We start from the raw sequence: 21,413 nt of genomic DNA, 5'->3' as shown, positions 1-21,413 counted from the left end.
GTAAAGGTTTAATGTAGGAATGTGCAGTAGACCATGGTGAACATCAACATGCTTGTTTCTATGGGGCATGACTCAGTGTTGTCTGTGGTCCTGTTTTACAAGGCAGGTTGGACCAACTCAGACTTTAGTTTTAAGCTGAAATGTTAGTTATTAAATAATGGTTTCGACAACAGCTGGGCCGTTACATACATTTTAACTCAGATTCAGTTGTGTCCAGTTGATCAGCTTGGGTTTTATTCAGTCAAGAATTTAGATTTTGGAGGAAGAAATGCAAATGCTGAAAGGCAAATTTACTTTAATGGTGCTCTGTGTAAATTTTCTGGTGGAGACTCCACCACCTGCTTGTCTCCATCTAAATTACATTGGATTGTATGGAATGTCCCAGTATGGCATTAAATCCATCTTGCATTTACTCAGGAACATGGGTTTTTATTGACCTAAAAACTTGCATTCTTACTGTGAGTGGACTCGCCTCTCCACCGATCTGACATGTAACTTGGCCCAAGGTGTCAACTGCTGTCTGCATAGACATAAATAAGTGTAATGCCATATTGTGGAACATTCCAGGCAGCATCTCCATGGAGAGAAGTAGGTGATGGACCAGACCTCCACCAGAAAAGTTGCAGTGCACCTTTAATTTTTGAAAAACTAAATTAATTGAAATGCAATTGAATTGTTTCCTGTTGAACTTAGGATAACATTTAAGTGTGTTATGTTACATCACTGCTTTTTGCATTTTATCTAAAATATTGTTTATATTTCTAGCATTCTTTTCCAATTGGGCAGATTTTGAACCAAGATACAGGTCAGCCGTAATTTGACAATTTGCCAGTTTAGCTTCTCCGCTCCATTTAAATTCCTATAACTACTCTGTGTAATCTTAAATGTGCTAATACCATAGGAACATAGTGCAGTCTTAGATAATTATCTCCAAGTGTATAAGTTATACTGGATTCTTTTTGAATCTGAGTCCAACCTGCGTGTTCAAACAGGTCCTGTGTATATGTCACAAATATTAAACTGACAATATTTCTTCTGCCACTTTTCTTTCCCTTTTTTCTGCTTTTCGCCCCCAATGTCCCTGTTTTTGCCCACCTGCCCTCCACCCCTCCTCACTGTTCCACTGTATTTTTGGCTTTTGCCCCTTTGCCCCCCCCTTCCTCCCTCCAGGTGTAAACAGGTGCACGCCCCCTCGTACCCGCCCCCCCAGGACCCCCTCAGCGCGGGGCAGTACGACGTTTTACCGGAGGACATGGCACAAGGAGAGGTTTTTGAATTCAGTCAATCCAAAAGAGGCCAGGCACCCTTCTGGCAAAATTTTAGTAGATTAGCCCCATTTAAGAAATAGACTCTCTACTTCTTCTTGAAGGACCAGCTATTTTTCTTAGAAGCACTAAACACTGGATCATCTTGTTCTATCCCTAATGAAGAAAAACCCACATTTACGTAAAAGGACTCTGAAGTTTAAGGACTATAAGAATTGCTGACAAGGAAGCAGCTAATGGATTATACCAGTGGTGGAAAATACAAACAGTTATAACAAACTCTCTATACTAACTTCATTTTGTTTGGAATTTGAAGCTTGTTCCCATCTTCTGAATGTCCTCGAGATTGTGGTTCTATGATTTCAATGTTATTTCTTTCTTTTGTCACTGGTAAAGCAAAAATACACTATAGGGCCCATGTTAAGTCTATGATTGTGTCTCTAAATGCTACAACCTGTGCTGCTATGTGAGATTGTGTGAATGTTTTGAACTTGAAATGGGGCAAATGAAGGACCATACAGATACAAGCCAATTTTAATTATCCATACCTTTCTTTTTGCTTGTTGTGTACAGCTGGGCACCAAAAATATTCATACCTTGGCCAAGTTTTGAGTTTAATTATTTAGTGGGTAAACCATCCAAAATGTATTTTCTTTATTCTCAAGTCAGTGGCAAAGCTTTTGTTGATTATTTTCTCACAGACATTATCTTAAGTTGCTCATTGATAGTAACAAAGTCAAAGTAATAAAGTACTGTACTTAAGTATAAATTTGATGTATATATACTTTAGTTAAGTACATTTTAAAGAGGTTACTTTTTACTTTTACTTCACTACATTTGAAAGAAGGTATTTGTACTCCACTACATTTTTGAACAAGGCTGAAAAGTAAAAGTTTTTTTTTTTATTGTGTGAGAGCTGATTTTTTAAATTATTATTAATTTGTAGTTTGAGCAAACACAAATATACAAATAAAAATAGTTAGGAAAAACTAAATTGAACAAAATTCTGCATAAATCTTTATCAAAATCACTACATTTGAAGCTTTATAAAAATAAAAATAAAAACTCAATGTACACAAAATACTTTTACTGTTTACTCTTTCAGTACATTTTTAAAGAAGTACTTTAATACTTAAAAGTAGATTTTTCATGTGATACTTTTACTTTTAGTTGAGTATTTTTGCTCTTCTGTATCTGTTACTTGAGTAGCAAAACTGAGTACTTCTTCCATCACTGTTGGTTTGACTGCAGTTATTTAAAATAGGTTTGAGTTGAAAGCTGCACTGTAGAAGTGAGAATCAAAAGACCCGTAAAATGTTATATTATCTTTGCCCTTGTCATATTCTAGTTATTTCTTTACATTTTGGCCAAATATATGAATACTTTGGGCTTAACTTGTACCACTGTATGCATTTAGTAATAGTAGTAGTAGTTTTCCTCTATCTCTCTTTCCACCTGCTCATATGACTCAGTGCTGCCACTTCATTTTGTTGGACCCCTGCCATTGGCCATGATACAAACAGGTCAGGGAACAAATCAATAGTGGGCGCATCAATACAATATTTACATCTCTTCACCAAGCACTTTTGACAGGGTATTTTAGGAGCCAGGCAGGCTACGGTGCACGTTCATTCGCTTTGGCTCACATTTTGGAAAGCACCACCAAAAATCCTACCTCTAGAAACCCCCACTACACAAGAAGCTGAAGTTGATGCATTGGCCAAGGTCTTAAGGTAATATTTCATTCTTGTGTTCACGTCAGTTGTAGGAATGGCTCTCCTGGTTGACTTAATTATTTTTGCTAGCTTTGTGGAAGGAAAAAAAGGCAGCGCATATTCAAACTGACTTTTTCCTCATTAAAGACATGCAAATGTAATTCTCAACGGATTTGGAACAGATTCTACCTGCAGAGCTAACCAGCACAAGGGGGAATGGTGGGCTGTTACATAAGTGAACAGGACAAGAGAAGATAGAAGATGGGAGTGTGTTGTGAATTAAAGTGCAAATGCAAAAGGTCTGTCGCCAACAGCGGAGGGAAGGAGTGAATACAATATGTAGCATACAGGCGTCCAGTTGCATGGGAATATATGCCCGTGTTTGTAAGAAGATTAGCTGTGTTTCAATGTGTGGTGTCATGAAAGATAACCAGGCTACTACTGTACATGTTGTCAATGGGGACTTAGCTTTAGCCACAGAATATCACAAATTGGACAATCAGGATGGCAACTTTTAACCAACAGCTGGGTTTCAAATAACACTATAACATTCTATAGGCCAATATTATTTAATACGGATGGGGGCATCTAAAATTAATGTTAAAATACAGGTTTCTGTTGTAATACAGTTAGTTTTTGGGTCTAGTCACTAATAGAAATTATTAGGTTTAACATTTGCCTTTATACCTTTTAGATATTTCAACTGAAACTGCAATGTAATTAACTTGCCCCCATCTGAGAATATGAAAACCACCATTAAACTTCAGTATTAAAAGGATAAAATTACAATTACTATATACCAATTATATTTCTAACCTTACAGTAGACATTTATAACACCCACACATGCGATAGTGGGTGTTACTTGCTACTTTGATCATTTATAATACCTTTATTCAGTTGTTAAAGGTAAAACATGTAACTTTATTGATGGAGGTAGAGAAGGTGTCAGGGGTTGTCATCTGAACATTATTGTATTGAATTTTATAGATTTTGGCAAGCCATCCGCACCAGTCTTAAAGTAATAGTCTGAAGAGCTTTAATTTATACTGTTCTATAGGGGTCCAGTTAAGTATCTGCCACCTGCTTGTCTCTATGGAGATGTTATTGCTTAGCCTGGAATGTTCCACAGTATGACATTAATCTGTCTTTATGTCGACGGTGCAGATACTGACTGAATCTGTTGAGAGGCAAGCCTGTTTACTGTAAAAATTTACATTTTCCATTATGTTATTTTAGCAATTACATTTGTACATAAAAGAATTCAAAATAGATAACTAATGCCATACTGTGGAACATTCCATGCGAATGTGTGTAGAGTCCAGGTAGAATCCATGGCAAAGGAGAAATTCAAACGTTTATTTTGGTCAAAAACATTTCACAGCTCATCCAAGCTGCTTCTTCAGTTCTGGTCAGACACTGGTGGACATCTGTCTGAGGGGAGGAGCTAACTACACTGAAACTACTCTGAAACTAACACCCTGCACCGGGCCACTCCTTTGAGGATAGTGAGGTGCAGATCTTAACCAGAGGAAAGAATTGGTTTGAGAGGGGGGTTAAAGAGGCTATTTTTGTTAGGAAAGACAGGTCCTACTTGAATAGAAATGGAGGCCTCAGACATCATCTGTTTCCTATCTACAACTCCATCCTCAAATCTCAAACAAAGAGAACAATAGGGGTAGCCAGGTCAGGGCCAGAGGTGTGAAAACACTCATTATGGGCCTGAATGATTATGCTAATCTGACTCCATACTCTGTACAGATGAATAGGCCTAGCCAACAAACAGAAACAGAAGCAAATGGGGTGTTAGTTTCAGAGTAGTTTCATTGTAGTTAGCTCCTCCCTGCAGGCAGATATAAGGCAGTGCCCACCAGCGTCTGACCAGAACTGAAGAAGCAGCTTGGATGAGCTGCGAAATGTTTTCAACCAAAATAAAAGTTTGTCCAGTTGACAAATTCAGTTTCTCCTTTGCCATTCCAGGCGAAGCAATAACACCCCCATGGAAACAAGCCGTTGACTGATCCCACAACAGAAAGTCACATAATGTAGCTTTAATATGAATCAATCCACTGACTTAGTCTTTTGGCTTTCTTAACCTTGGGCACCACACATTCAAGTACAGCAATATCATTTACAAACACAACAAAGGGTTAAATCTGCTGTTTTAATTCTTCTCCCTGTCATCCAATGGTTTCACCCTGGTTTCGTGATTTTTCAATAGATGACTGCCAGTTCACGTGCATTTGTTACATACACCAAAGCTGCTGTTTTTGGATATGCTGTTACTTTATAGTGCCCCCTATAGGAGAAAGAAGACACTGAAGGAAGTTAATTTATGAACGTGTATTGTTTTCTTATGTGGGAATGTAAGTGCAAGGTTTGTCCATGCTTTTTTGAGTTATATTTTGACCTCATATTACAGATTTTATGTTATGGACAGTGCATATACAGACAACTTGTGCAATGTGATCATAATATATCTTCACTATTCACTATGGACAGTTATATATTCTATTGTTCTGCTATGTCCTTTGTTTTTGCCTTCTTACAGGCTTATTATAATCTATTGGAGAAAAGAACAACATTAGATTTGCTTTGTATGTTGTACTATTTATGTTTCAGTAAAAGGAAGTTATGAGAAATGGGTTGAGTTGGCTGCTGGTCTCTTAGATGCAGTGTTCTCCATTAATATTGGTACCTGATAACATCTGTGGATTTTAATATACTTTCTGCACCCAGTTTAATTCCAGTTTTAAATTTGGAACATTTATAGCTAATTGTCAGTTCTATTTTCCGTCTACACTGCAAAAATAAATGTCTAGATTTGTTAAAATTATCACAATTATTTTAAAAAAAACATACATACCCCTTTGGCAATTTCATTGTATTTACATTTTAACCTTAATTATCTTGTAACCAGTCAGAAATGTCAGAAATTAAATGAGTTAACTTTAAATTAATATTATGAGTTATGTGTAATTTTAACTAAGTCTATAAATGTTTTGCAGAACAAAATTCACATCCTTCTATTGTCATTTTTACCAAGGCTGCCAATATTTGTGGATTACACTGGTAGATGGTTCCCTGTAAACATTACACCGAACGATAACTCCCTAATTTATCTTAGCACAGCAAAAAGATGTGGTTTTCCCAGGCCATTCTAACCTCAGGTCACATGCTATACAACTTACCCCCCCTCCTCCCTTATTTCCTCACCCCCATAGCATACAATAACATACAACTTCAGGCATGCAGGCGTATATTTAATACTACAATACACATACACACACACGCATATACACAAAGATTCACGCGTACTTGCTGGCCCGATCTGCTGCCGAGAGGAGAGATGCGATCAACAGTGCCTTCCAGTATACCACTAGTGATTATCTATTCAGTTTCACGGGCAGATTTGAATTAGTCATGTATTTTCCCCAGTCTGTATAGGACTCTGCATCTCTCTATCTCTTATCATACACGCATTGGGGATCCCTCCTCCCTTGTGTATGGACAAAACATATGTAAAAAGATACGAAACGACTTGGCCTCCTCTAGTAGATACTGTGCTGTCTGACTCAAATACAAGAATATATATTACATTACAGTTTGTCACCCATGGTAGTAATTTCTTGCACAAGTTTTTGAGTTTAGATGCTGCATAGACTTGCTTTCCGCTGAGAGAATATGTTTTATTTAATATATCGTAGGTCATTAGTTAGTTAGGTTTCACAAATATAATATGAATTAAAAGAAGAATCATCTATTTTAACGTTAACTGTTACACACTGTAAATAGTGTACAAAGAACAGATCATATATTTGGATATTGGTAATTTGGAAGCGAATGTTGTTCCAGTTTAGCGTGTGGTATAGACCTCAGTACCAGGTAAAAATGCATGCTTGTGGCATCCAATATTTTGCATGAGACTTTAAGACAACTCTTAACAGATCGTTTCATTTTGTCATAAAGGTTTTCCTCTCCCCAGACGCTTCATGTCCTGCATACAGCTGCAGTCCTGTGCAAAAGTCAATATTATTATGTCATATAAGGCTATCAGTACAAACTATACTGTATTATTTCAACTTAGCACTGAGTAAGCAAACTGAGCATGGGACTCTGCAATATTAAAAATCCAATGTCCAGACCCTGATTCCATTTGGGCTCACAATATTTGAGGGTAAATGTTCTTACTAAAGAGGCAGTTTTATTTTACAAATTACTGTAACTAATTGTTTACTCTTACAAAAAGTTTCTAAAAATCCCTCAAAAACTTCCAGGATGTTTTAATACTGAAGAGTCCAATTGAAAAAAACAATTTCAACAACAATTTTGTTATCATCTTCTACAGATATTATCAACAACAATAATGTACAGTGGCTTTTATCAAAGGGGGATAGAATAATATTGAGATTGCAGTAAAATACATTTACATTTATACATTTACATTACAATCACTTTTCTAAACAAAGAGTAAACTGTAACTGATCACTCATTAAAATGGAAGTATCTCTTTTTCAATATATATTTTTCCATAACTATCCTTTTTTTTTAAATTCTAAACTTTTGCACAATACTGCCTTGTATGTTTCTATCTCTGTCCACATGTGTCACTTCATATTCAGAATCTTGTAGCTTTATTTATCAACACAAACACAATCGAAAAGGCACTGCTGCTGTCTTCACTATCACATGTATTGGGTTTTCTGACATTACTTTTCCTGGTCCCATCTTGCTATAGTTATTTCTGGGCATGCCATTAACCTCCAAAGGGCAAAACGGGTATCATGTTTTATTTCTCCCCATAGTAAACCAAATAGGAGTTATATTATTGCAACGGTCAGTGGGGGATTGTGTATAGATTAGTAGAAGAAGAAAGTTTTCTGGGTTGCGCTAAAAATAATTTCAATTGTGCAGATAGACACGTTGAAATTCATATCATGGACTTGATGGGTAAAATTATTTCTCATTGTATTTATTGAATGCAGTATTAAAGGATAATGTATATGTTGACTTTATTTTGTTATGTAATTCTCATTTGAGCTGAGAGGACATTAAAATCTTAAAATCAACTAAATCCACCAAATTATTGGACTATAATCCCAGTTTCTTTCTTACACTGTCTGTCTATTTAGATGTATAGGGAACCCTTGCATTTTCAGTTACATGTTGAAGTCAGGGTACAACAAAAAGTCTTCAATCCGCCATACTTATTGGTGTTCAAAGACAACAAGAAGAAGACTGCCACTTTCAAATCTTGTCATTGTATATTACCATGTATTTTGAGGTCTGGATTTCATGTTTTTATGTTCACCATTATATGCACTCATTTGTTATTTGATTTCTTGCTGGCCTTTAAGTTTGGTATATATTTGTTGTAGAGAAATGGTAAAAAACCTGACAAAAATATATCCAGAAACTGTGAATGGGAGAGTGGAGGCGTGGGCCGTTAATGTACATTATATGTTTTGATGTAATATCCGAAGCACTGGGAATATGTTGTACTTCGCTGTAAAAAAGAAAATCCATATCTGATATAGCTGTACTTTTTGTTGAAAATAAAACCTCTACAGAACTACTACAGCAGTGACTCATGGTGTGACTGAAAAGCATTGTCCTCATTATTGTACTGGGCCATTTCCTCTCCTGTGACATCACTTCCTGTTTGTCAGTTTCATTCCCAACAGTATGAGATCATTCCAGGGATAGGAAGTAACCACAACACTTCAGCAGGCAAGGAAAAAGTTTGGAAATACACACATCTAAACCACATATTAAAGGGCCTATATTACACTATTTTATGATCTATAGTATAATGTTTCACAAACATATCTGGAGTTGTGCATATTTATGATGTGTTCTTCACACTCCACCTTGTGAAGTCATTTTATAATACAGGAAGTGCTCCACTGTGTTTTTAAATGCCATACACCTTCACTAGAAACATTTGGATGATTTCAGCCTTGAAATCTACTAAAGGTAAAAGGAGTTGTTAACTTGAAAACTACAGCCACATGACATCACAAGGTGGAACAGAGCATTTTGAGCTTTGGAGATGCAGACAGTGTGATAATAAAGGGTTACTCAAACGTGTGAATGAAACAATATTCAACTTCAGTTATGTTTTTGAGGAGTCAAATAATGAAATAATTAATGGCTAACTAAGTAGTAGTAATAGGTATACTAAATAGTACATTTAAGTGCCTTATTTTCTGAATAGCATAATACAAGTGGCAGTAAGCAACTCTGTCTGAGGTGTCATTGTCGTCTTATAATGTGGTAATGCATTATTTGTGTACCATATTGTAAGTGTCTATAGAGCTCCTGCATTTGTCGTCACGCAGTCTGCCCATAGAAACTAATGGCGTGGGTCATGCGTGAGTTGCAATGAACAAACTTTATCGGCGTTTCAGAGATTGTGGATTATTGTTGCGCAATGTTATGAGCACATTATCAAATATAGAAGAAAGTCTGAGTCTTTTACCAGATTTATAAAGCTCCAGACTGACAGAAGTGGATTTCTGGAGCTAAACAGGCTAGCAGCTAACGTTAATCAATGGACATTTTTTTCTTTATTTGGTTTCATTTGAATGATTAAACCATAGTCTTGGTCCTTTTTTTTTTTTTTTTTTTTTTTTTTTTTTGTCCAGGGAGGGGGGCCCAGCGCCAGACTTGTACCGGGGCTTTGCACAACTAAGCTACGCCACTGGCAGGAGCTCTATACATGTTACAAACACAACTAAAGGCAATCTTGACAGTTCACTTTTCAAGGATGGTTGGGTTGGAGTAGTTTTCCTTTAATAAGCTATATTCTTCATCTGTTATTTTCTTCCAGGTCTCATTGACGTCCATAAAGTCATTGTGTGTGTGCTTCCATCTCTCTGCCCCCGCTGTGTGTTTTTGAAGTCCGCAGATGCGAGACAGTTTTCGAGACAGATCTCCCTCCCGGTGTGAAGCGTGCACAATGCGAGCCGCTGTGTACCTCCGTCCGCTCCGTCTTTAAATCAATGTTCAGTGCCTTTAATTAACAGAGAGAGGAGGAAGCACCTGTGAAATGACAGAGCCTCTAAAGCATGTGTGCAGAGAGCCGCGCGTAATGGGAAAACTCCGCAGCAGCCAAGTCTCCTGCGCAGTGCGAGGCTGGTCTCTAGTGGCCGACTGTGGTACTGCAGCGAATGTGACAAGACAGGAGTTCAACTTGAGAGGTGAGGAGGGGCGCAGATTAAACGTGGACTATAGAGTGGACAGTAAGATATGGTCATATTAACAATGTTCAAAGTAAACATTTGTTTGGACACATGTAAAAAGGAATTAAATATGCCTTTTATGTATTCCCAATGCACTGATTGCTTAAAGGAACTCTACTTAACCTTTCTTAGGAGGGTCCTGCTGGTCTCCATGGAAATGTTATTTCTTTGAAAGGTTCCATAGTAGGCTATTAAACTTATCTTCTCTCAGTGCAGACAATGTTGCACCTCTAGGCCAAGTTACAGGTCAGATCTGTGGAGAGGACATCACACTCACAGTGCATTTCAAGGTTTTTTGTTTTTTCCACAATTTTAATTTATTTATTTCGTTTACCACCTGAAAAAAAAAAAGATTATAGACAAAATAGATATGTTTAATGGAACATTGCAGACAAAGCAATTACAGCTCCATGGAGACTTCAGAAAAGTAATTTAATTAGCATTTAGTTGCACAATTCTAAACAAAGGTGTTCTTTTGTAAATACAGTATAAAATAATTAATACAATCAAACTTTTATTAGAACAACAACCACTCAATTAATTTGTACCATAATATTTCAAGTGTTCAGTGGTAATCAGGACGGTAGCTTTTTTGTTTCTGGCTTAATGATTGCCCTAAAGAGATCTCACAGTGGTATAAAAATGACATGTGGCATGTAAAATAAATATTTTTAAATACCTTATCATTTATAGATTTTATAAATAAAAGCCAATAGAAAATATTGTATCCTTGAGATCACATGGCTCTCCAAAAAATAAAATTAAATAAAACCTTTTTAACAGTTTGAAACGCACAAAGTGAGAAAAATAAAAGTTAAAAGTCCACTTGTTTATCCTGTAGCTTTGGGTAGATCCATTACATGATCTCACTTGTGTTGTACTTAAGGTAGTTCCTCATTATTAGAGGGATGTCAAAACTGTCTATGACCGGCTCCTTATCTGTCACCAGGATGTATTTTCTGATGGTGAGTCGAGTTTGAGACATCAGGGTCCTGGGACAAACTGCAAAAACAAAAATACATCACTTAGTACACATTAAAATTATTTATTTCATTTCTAATTGTCTGTTGTTGTTGTTGTTGTTGTTGTTGTTTATAATCACCAAAAGAAGAGCTATGTCAGTGGCATCTTTTCTAACAGTATCTCTACCAATATGATATCAAGGAAAACGACTAGTACTAGTAAGGTAAAAGTAGAAGTAGTAGTAGGATGTTGTAGATGTAGTTGTAGTAGTTGTAGTTGTTGTAGCAGTAGTAGTAGTAGTAGTAGTAGCAGTAGCAGCAGTAGTGGTAGTAGTAGTAGTAGCGATAGTAGGAGTAGTAGCAGTAGCAGCAGTAGTAGTGGTGGTGGTGGTGGTGGTAGTAGTAGTAGTAGCAGCGGTAGCGGTAGTAGTAGTTGTAGTAGTAGCAGCAGTAGTAGTAGCAGAAGCAGCGGTAGTGTTAGTGATAGTAGAAGTAGCAGTAGTAGCAGTAATAGTAGTATCAACAGTGCCATCAGTATAAAACTAAAAAAGTATAAAAATGCTAATATGTACTTTCCCTCACCTCTTTGTTGAAGTAGAATACCCAGTGCAGTCTAATTAGGACTAGTAGACTAATAATCATTGTAGTAGTAGCAGCAGCAGTAGTAGTAGAAGAAGTAGGAGCAGTGATAGTAGTAGTAGTTTCAGTATTAGTATTTTCCCCTCACCTCTTTGTTGAAGCAGAATACACAGCGCTTCATTCTGCTTGGTCGTCTTGTCCACAATCAGCGTGGGCAGATACACATTTGCCCCAAAGTCTATGAGCAGCTGAATATACTCCACCCCGCAGCCGTAGCGCAGACACACCTCCAGGATGGTCTTGGGCTGCTTTATCCTGGCCAGCATCTTTTCATCCGTGCAGTTAAAATCAGGGTTTGCCCCATAGAGAAGTAACAGTTTAAAGCAGTCCAGATGTCCATAAACAGCAGATATATACAGAGGCCCCCTGCAGGCTGTGGCATTGGCAGCCCACTCCGGGACTTTGGGTTTGACGTCCACCTCCGCCCCGTACCGTAGGAGCTCGCGGAGGACCTCCACGTCGCCCTCTCTGGCCGCCGTGAGTACTGGGGAGCAGTTGTTGTACTGGCTTCCGTTGGGGTCGGCTCCAGACTTGAGTAAAGCCACAACACAGTCCAGATGTCTCCCACTGACGGCGGTGAAGAGAGGAGTCTGCGCCTTCACGTCCAGGCTGTCAATCTGCAATGCAACGAAATGTGAGTAACGTAAGGAAAAAACAGTTAAAGACGCACCATGTCACTTTTCTGGTGAATGGTCGGCCACTTTGATAATTTAAAGGTGCGCTATTTAAGCATTCATTTGGAGGGTCCTGCTTGTTTTCATGAAGATGTTGCCTTGCCTAGAAAGTTTCACTATGCAGCATTTAAAAATGTCTATTGTTACGGCCCCAGGCCTTGGATTGTCATTTGTTCTGTGTGTTCTAAATAAGTTTGCTGACACACCTGGATTCCTGCTGTGGGAGCCCTCGTTTGTGATTGGTGGGGCAGGTCGACGCCCACCTCACCTGCAGCCACCTCCCCCTATTTAAGGAGATTGCCAGCACCTGTTCGGGGCTGCTGGCCTTGGTGGCCAGTATGCCATTTTGTGTTTGTGTGTGTAGTTTAGTTCTGTTTTGTGCCTTTTTTGATTTGGTCACTCGATTCTGTTTGTGGGTTTATGTGGTTTAATTTGGGGAACTTGTGTTTTAGTTTAGTGTGTGTCCCTAAGTTTTACCACTCGTTTTTGTGTAAGCCTGCGTGACCCCTTTTCTGGCACAAAACTCTGTTTATTCTGTTGTTCTGTTTCTTAGTTTAGGTTGCTTTCTGTATATTTTTAGTCTTTTGTTAATTTACCTTTACATTCCTGTTAATTAAACATTATTTAATTTATTCCATTTTATATCTTGGTTTTATTTTTGTTACTTCCCTCACCCCAAACGAGCTGGGTCATAACATCTATCTCCAAGCACGGGTCATTGCCAGGCCAAGTTACAAGTTGGATCTGTGGAGGGGAGAATCTGCTTAACGTAAGAACAGAAGGATGTATTTCAAGGCAGTTTTCTTAGCAATAGAAAAAATGAAATTGAATAAATGCAACTGTAAAAGTGAATGCAAGCATGTGGCAGACCCTCACCAGAATAGTTGCATTGTGCACCTTTAAATTTGGGCATTATAAGTAGAAGTAGCATCTTAATTTTCTCTCCACTCTGCTCCAATGCTACAGTTAGAAATACCTGACCTTGGGCGATGGGTTGTGGTCACCTCCTGCCATGAACAATATGTATCTATATATACCTTCTAAACAGTCTATGCCCCTTTCTGTGAGATACTACATCCAGATTAAATGTAAAGGGTCCCTTTCACCACTAGGGGGCCCTTAAAAGTTGAGTGACCATTGCCTAACCTTACAATGAGTGTTTAAATGCTCTAATTTATGTTGCTGACAACAAAAGAACAGTTGAGTACTTAAGTAGTAAAACAATGCTCAAATTATGCCCCTCAGATTCATTAATGTTTATGGACAAAATAAGTTTTCCTGTTTAGTGTGTGTCTACTTATTATGGTACCATGTAATTAAATCTTCTTTCTACATCCCTCAACTTTAATTGAGGCTTGAGACACATAAAAACAAAAGAAAGGCATTGAGTTTAAAATCCATCATAACAGTTCAGTCTAACCTCTGGTGGTTGGTTTATTCTACACGCCATTTCTGACGTAGCCAGTCTACTTAGTATTGTGGAACATTGGTTAAACAAAGTGATTTTGGTTATTATAATAATTACACCCATTACTCCCACAAGCCAAGTTCAACATCTCACTCTTTCCATCCAAAAGCCACTCTAAAATGTACAATTATATTATTTAAAAAGTTCAACTCCATCACTGTTGCTCACCTCTGCTCCATGTTCTAGCAACAACTCCAGGCAGCGGAGATGTCCCAAAGCAGCTGCCGTACGCAAAGGGGTGACAGGTACGCCCCACCCACTCCGAGCGTTTATGCATTTTCTATAGGAGTCCTGAGATAGAAGTTGGGCCAGTAAAGCTACGTCATCACTGCTAACTGCGTTGTTCAAAGCTTGGCAATGTTCGCTGTCTTCATCTTCTTCTTTGGGTTGAAGCAGTGAGAAAATCTTGGAAATGTCCATCAAACTCATCTTGACAGTTTGGCCCAAAATCATAGTGTTTGTAAACTCCAAGAATGAGGCTGAGTCAGATATCTTCCATCTAAAATAAAATATGATACAGTTGAAATGGTTTATGTGGTGATTGGAGGGTAAACAAATGGTAAAAACAATGAAATATTGGGAGATCTCCAGCCAATGAATCAATCAGTGTCTTATGATGTGAGTGGAACACAAAATGGCCTTGAAGTCTAATTCAATAACCATGAGAATCCGGAATGAAGAAATAATTATATGTTGGTGTACTCTATAAGTAGGTTGGCGTCATTTGGTTAAACCAGAAGGCAATGTGTTTTTTACATGATATGGTAGAATCCAGTCACAAGCCTAATGTATGTGTGCTACCACAAAGGCCTGATAACGGGAGCGTGCAGGATAAGAAAAAGACAAATCTGTATTCAAATCACTGCCTAATGGAAACAAACACTGTCTACATAACTTTCATTTTCATTTTAGATGTCATTCTACCTTTAAGTACTTGTTTATGGACCTGTTTCTGAAACTTTTTAAACCCCAAAGTGTTTTAAACAGTATTTTTGGACTTAAAACAATGGATATAAGTTACCACGTAGCTGCTTAGTCTTCGCAGTGCTTTTTAGATTTTAGATAGAACCTAATAATAATTTACAGTTTTAGAATTGTATGACTTAAAAATCTATACCTGTCTACACATCTATATATGTATTTTAATATATTATAATTAGGGATGGGACAAGATCTTGTACGGCAAGATCTCGCAAGACAAAATTGCCACAAGATTGTGCATTATCTCATGAGATTTTGAATTTACATTTGGCTTGGACGAAAAAAGAGTTATGACTTGGTGAGATATACAATTTGAGAAGCTGTAGTTTCAAAAAGCAGTACTACAATGATAAAGTATTGCATAAAATAAACAAAAATAGTGAAGCCAAAATTGTGAAATGGATTACACTACCTATTTATTATAAATCATGTACAAATCTCGTCTTGTCTCGTTCTCATACACACAATCTCGTGTCTCGTCTCGTGAAAACTGCGTCACGTCCCACCTCTTTTTATGTGTTAAAACTGCTGTAGATCTAGTATGTCTATGTCCAGTCATGCTGAAAATATCAACCATGTTAACCAGTAGGTTCATTAGAGTGCAACTAAAATTAAAGTGTTAGTAATAGTTAGTTTATGTGGGAAGAATTTAAACTATACTGGCAGTGAGCCCTAAGAATAGACTGTACAACTGAAGGCCTCTATAACGCACGGATCCAGTACTCAGAAGGTTTATATTGTGCAGGGTACATGTTGTGTCAGTAGCGCCTATCATCTTACCTCCGCTGGCTCGTCAGGTGTTATGTCCAACGAATTTTCAGACGTATTCAACTTTTTTTAAACTTCTTTGAAAGCCTCTTGGATAAAAATGTCCTAGTGGTATCCCAGGGGAGAATGGTGTGATGCCTTCAAAGTGCCATTGGCTGTGGTTTCTGAGTGCACTGCTGTTTTTGTTGTTGGGGGGTGCATGTGTCTATCTGTGACATGACAGAGGGCCTGGTGGGGCTGATTCTGGAGGAGGGGTGGGGGTCTCAAGGGGTGGGGAGGGGGCTAAATTTAGGCACACAGATGGGCCCTGCTAAACTTCCATTCTTGGAGAGTGGAGGCACAGGTTTATAATTAGCAAAGGTGACAGTGACAGTCAGCTGTGCAGAGGTTAGAACTTTGAGAAAATGCATTATAATTTGGGCATTCACCTGCTCTGAATCGCTTCAGTACCAAAAAATTAGTCCTCCTGAAAAAACTTGCACTACAACTTTTTGGTAGGGGGGTCTTTCACTTGCTTCTATAGATCTCTCCGCAGACCTGACCCGTAACTTGGTCTGGTTTGGTCTCCACGAAGATCGAAAAGTTGAATACTATACTGTGAAACATTCCAGATAAAGCAATAACATTCCAGACCCTCCATCAGGAAAGTTAGTGCACCCTTAAGAACACGTGGGAGCCTCTTTTTTTCTTTTTCTTTTTTTAGTCTGTTTATTTTCTCTCAGTTCTAGAATGGTTTCACACTTTCAAGCTATTGACTGATTTCTTTCTCCCGCTCTTCTTAAGTTTGATACAAGTTTACTGTGACTATAAGTGACATGGTTAGTTTTGTATTTTGTGTTTTATTTTGACTGATTGTTTTTTTTTTTTTTAACTTTCTTTCTTTTTGAATGTGTGTTTTACTCATCTCTGTCTTTGTACAAGTCTATTATCCCAACAATGCAAACACTTGGAAAAGGTTACTGAATAACATTCTGGAAAGAAAAATAAAAAAAATTAAAAATCACTGTACGACACCGCTACAACTGCTACAACTTTTAGCTGTTACATTTCATTATAGGTCTACTACTACTACTACTACTACTACGACTACTACTGCTATTACTACGACTACTACTACTACTTCTACTGCTACTACTACGAGTACTACTGCTACTACTACGACTACGACTACTACTACTACTACTACTACTACTTTTACTACTTTTACTACTACCACCACAACTACAAGAACAAAATGCAAAAATAACTAGTGGGTGTTCCTTCACCTTATCTCCATGGAGATGCTATTGCTAAAACTGGAATGTTCGTAAAGTTTTTCAATTACATTTTTTTGTTTAATCGCCTCTCCACAGATCTGACCTCACACTTAGCTGGGTGGCATTGATCATCATCTTGTGGCCATACCGGCTTGTCAAAGACTGATCCCTTCAGATTTCAGAAGCTAAGCAGGCCTGGATCTGGTTAGTACTTAGATGGGAGACTACTTTGAAAATCAGGTGTCACAGGGGGGTGCCAGTGGCAAATGCTGTTGTGTCCTCAGGCAAGACACTTCACCCACATTGCCTAGTATGAAAGTGGTGTGTGCGTGAGTGATGGTGGTGGTGGTCGGATGGCGACTATTGGCAGCTGCGCTTCAGTCAGTCTGTGGCTACAGTAGTTTACCACCATCAGGAATGGAATGAATGAAAAATGCTCTGTAAAGTGTCTTTGTGACACATGTCTGTGAAAAGTGCTAGATAAATAAAACTTACTTACTTACTTCTAGTGAAGTAGTAGTGGAGATGAATAAGTTTAATATCATATTGTGGAACATTTTAGGTAAACATTAACCCTCCACCAGAAAAGTCTGTCTTCTTTTAACTGCTTCTGACAAAAAGCTTTCTTCCATAAATAAGTAAAAAGTACAAATGCTTTGGAAACAGCCTTGTTTATAAAAGCTGCTATACAAATAAAGTTGTACTGGATTGGATTTTCATTTTAAGATTTAAAGGTTCATTGTGTAACTTTTCTGGTGGAGGTTCCATCACCTGCTTGTTTTTATGGATATGTCATTGCTCTGCCTGGAATGTTCCACAGTATGTCAACAGTTCTACCTTACATTTACTGAATTACAGGTGGTTTTATAGCCCCAAAATACCTAGAAAAACAGGCATGGACGCCTCTCCACAGATCTAACCAGTAGCTTAGTCTGGTTTGGTCTCCATAAAGATAGAAAGTTTTAATGCCATATTGTGAAACATTCCAGACAAAGTAATAATATCTCCATGAAGAAAAGCATTTGACAGACCCTCCACCAGAAAATTTGCACAACGCACCGTTAACATTCAACTGTAAGACCTGAGCATAATCTAATAAAACCCAATGCAATTTATTAAAAAAATAACAAAAAAAATACCAACATTTTTAGGAGCACAAAACATTTCCCCTTTTACTTCCTCTGTTACTTTTAATGTTTTTAGATTTCCAAGAACCATCTCCTGAATACCATCTTGAAACAATGTCTTTCCTCGTGTACACATGAACACTTGGTTGTGTGTATCTGGGTGTTTTATCACAGTTTTTCCCACATTGGCTCAGAGGAAGTAGCTGTCAGCTGTTAGTCTGTGCAGGGCATTAGTGCAGGCTCCATGTAGTCAGCTGTTCTCTGCCAAAGCCACGCTGTCTTTATAGTGAGTAACAGAGCCGCAATCTCACGACGCAACACATTTTTAAACCAGATGGCACGCCGTACACCTTTTTTTCCTTCGTTTGAATGGTCATGCCGGTGGTTTTGTTTTGGTTTATTGCAATAAATGGTGGTGGGGCGGGCTCACTGGGGTTTAGTCCTGGTTTGGATGTCTTGGTTTGATTATGCCTTCTTCATAAACTGTATACATAAATGGACATAGATAATGCACTAGCTGCTGCATTCCAGAAAGGAAGTTCACAAGTCAGAGCTTCCGGCGCCTTCTGACCCTGGCTCCCATTGACTTTGAATGGAATATTGTGACCCATCTCTCTGTAACTGCTGCAGTGAGTCTTGCCATTTTGGTCTTAAAATGTGCATATTAACCTGCTCTACATGATCCTGGTGGTTGTGTTTTTGTTTTGTTTTGTTTTATCAAAAAAAAAAAAAAAAAAGAATCATATTACAGAGCCTGGCTACAGATTCGCACCAGTTTCTTGCTATTTTTGCTACTTATTCAGAATTTATTATTACCATTAAAAAAAAATATCTTTGTTATTATAATGTATTATGATGTGTGAGCAAATCATTTCTCTTATGAACCAATACAATTTGTCTATGTCTAATGTACAGTATATATAGCTAGTTTATGTAGGCCTATTCATGAATTTCAGCTTCTTGTTATAGGCGACATTTTGAGTACATTTCAGCATTCAAAATAAACAATACTTGGTTCAAAATATTTTTTTGCTATGGCAACGGTCCTAATTTTTGTATAATTCTGAAACTGTATTATTTTAGTTGTAGTTTAAATTGACTTTAGCCCTGGTTTCTTATTGATCTTGCATGAATTGTCTCGATCCAGCCCCAGTTTATACCAACTTCTTTAGACTTGCTTTAGTCCAACTGGTTTTCTTTCACTCTCTTACAGACCTGGTTTGGTCCTGGTGTTTAGGTCCCAGATTAGACTGGTTTAGTCTTGCTTTAGCCCTAGTTTGGTCCCTGTCTGGCTCAGATTGGGTACTGGCTCTGATGAGAATATCCTGTATTTTTGTCATTGCAGTTTTTTCCCCATTTCTTCAAAAATAAATAAAAATAAATAACTAAAAAATAAAATATATAAAGAAAAATCTGACCCACTGACACATTTCATGCAATGGAGGTACCATCAGGAGAGCAGTAAAAACATAATTGGCGTTCAGTTCAAAAAGAAGTTAAACCCTTTGAAATGACTTGTTGAGTTGAGGTGTTGAGTTTCTTTTGTGTAACAATAATGTATCAAACAGACCCAGTGAACTTCAGATAGAGGTTTCGTGGAGTGAGTGCATTTTGCTTCTTATTATGATGTGAAATTACAAAATGCATGTAATGAATGTAGTATTATTAGACACCATGACTACAATATAAACCTATACTACTCGTTATCTTTTTACCATTCACCAACATGAAAGAGGAACAATTACTTTTTATGGCACTGCTAACACCTGGCCTACATGCAAAACGTGCTGGATATTGGATCACCTTTTTTTTTTTTATTATTGAAAACATAATGTAAACATAGGCCTGTACTATCAGTGCATATTTAGAACATATATTAAATAATGTAATATGAAGTAGCCAAAGTAGTGGGAATAACAGGGGAAAGTTTAAAGGTCCTATATTACACAAAATTGACTCGTGTGTGCATTAAGCCATGTTACCGCCTTAAAAACATACTTGTAGTTGTGTTTTATTTCATTTACATATGTTTGAGTAAACCTTTATTATTAGTATGTCATCTCCAATCCTCAAAATGCTCTGTTCCACCTGGTGATGTCATGAAGCAATAATTTTCAAGATGGAGTTTAAACCACAGTGGAGCACATCCTGTATTACCACATGACACACACGATTGCAGGTATGTTTGACGTGGGGAAAACATATTACAACATAGACCAAAAAAATTAAATATGGGCCCTTTAAAAATATGGGTGAAAAAGTTACAGTCTAAAGATGGTATTCCATGTGATGAGTGACATGATAATGTAGCCTGTAACAACAAGAATTTTGTTAGGGTACTTTGCTAATATATTGTGACAAGTGAGCGTAATTGCCAGAAATAATATTGAAAGCATAAAAAGTGACAGTGAGGAAATATGTAGTGCTTTCTTCTTCTTCTTTTCTTCCTCTTCTTATTGTTGTTATTATTTTATTGCTACTACTAATACAATTTTAATTTTGTATATCATATGATCTTATACTGCAAATTATTATGTAACTGTTTTTAACTTTGACCTTTTACCTGCTGTAACACTTGTGTAAAAGTGAAAAGTGCAATATAAATAAAACACATTATTATTATTATTATTATTATTATTATTATATTTTTTCATTTCATAATGTTTTTGATTTTCCTTTGCACTACCCATACTGTCCAGCAGATGGCCTTGACGCATCAAGTGCACAGAAGCGAGTACAACATGTAAACGATTAATCAAATTTATGGCGCGTATAACTCCAGCGGAACATGGCTACTTATTTGGTTTTTGCTAGTTCATTGACTTTTCTGACTATACGCGTACGTGACACTTATTCAGACATAATCAAACGTTTAGATGTGAATAACTTGATGGAAACTGAAGAAAACAGAGGGCAAGTTATAACAGGGACGTTTGGTTCAGATGGCTCTACGGTTCAAGGTTTACGCACGGCACGTCCAACCCGCCTACGCCACGCTTACACACTTGGCTCATCTCCTATCTGCGGAAAGGATCAAAAACATTCAAGGAAAAGTCGAGGTGAGCTAGTTGAGAGGAGGATGCGACGCACATCACACACGTCGCACTATCGGGTCACTTTTTTTTTTTTTTTTTTTGCATAAATCTGCTCTCCCCCTCTTTCCCCACATCCCCGCCCCTCGTGTGCGCGCGTGGGCGGAGCTTTCGTGATGTCCCGTGTGCGCCAGAGGAGAGTGCGCTGAAACACACATCACTGACCTTGACATATTTTATCAGAGGGAAGACACAACCGCAGTTCCCAGCAGCGAAGGGTAGA

At 37.7% G+C, this 21,413-nt stretch overlaps 2 protein-coding genes and 1 pseudogene across 2 annotated transcripts in view; 2 read left to right on the top strand and 1 right to left on the bottom strand.

Moving 5' to 3' along the window:
* Window positions 1-8,549, top strand: part of LOC110158119 (spermatogenesis-associated protein 13) — a 97,070-nt gene extending 88,521 nt beyond the window's left edge. The window contains 2 exon segments of the mRNA XM_055159495.1: window positions 1,171-1,191; window positions 1,194-8,549. Coding sequence (XP_055015470.1) covers window positions 1,171-1,191; window positions 1,194-1,348 — 176 coding nt within the window. The 3' untranslated portion in view covers window positions 1,349-8,549.
* A 2,074-nt stretch (window positions 8,550-10,623) lies between these two features.
* Window positions 10,624-15,821, bottom strand: LOC110158131 (ankyrin repeat and SOCS box protein 12). The gene is made up of 4 exons (XM_020922564.2): window positions 15,728-15,821; window positions 14,135-14,465; window positions 11,913-12,441; window positions 10,624-11,225 (listed from the first exon to the last, which is right to left on the bottom strand). Exons 2-4 carry the CDS (start codon window positions 14,417-14,419, stop codon window positions 11,080-11,082), a joined length of 960 nt encoding a protein of 319 aa, XP_020778223.2. The 5' UTR covers window positions 14,420-14,465; window positions 15,728-15,821; the 3' UTR covers window positions 10,624-11,079.
* A 1,284-nt stretch (window positions 15,822-17,105) lies between these two features.
* Window positions 17,106-17,223, top strand: LOC129410776 (5S ribosomal RNA; annotated as a pseudogene).
* The last annotated feature ends 4,190 nt before the right edge of the window (window positions 17,224-21,413 follow it).

The sequence above is a fragment of the Boleophthalmus pectinirostris genome, unplaced genomic scaffold (assembly GCF_026225935.1).
Source record: "Boleophthalmus pectinirostris isolate CB_2022bp ecotype Guang Dong unplaced genomic scaffold, ASM2622593v1 HiC_scaffold_23, whole genome shotgun sequence".
NCBI lineage: Eukaryota > Metazoa > Chordata > Actinopteri > Gobiiformes > Gobiidae > Boleophthalmus > Boleophthalmus pectinirostris.
The sequence above is the reverse complement of the archived record's forward strand: the minus strand, read 5'-3'. Positions and strand labels throughout refer to the sequence as shown.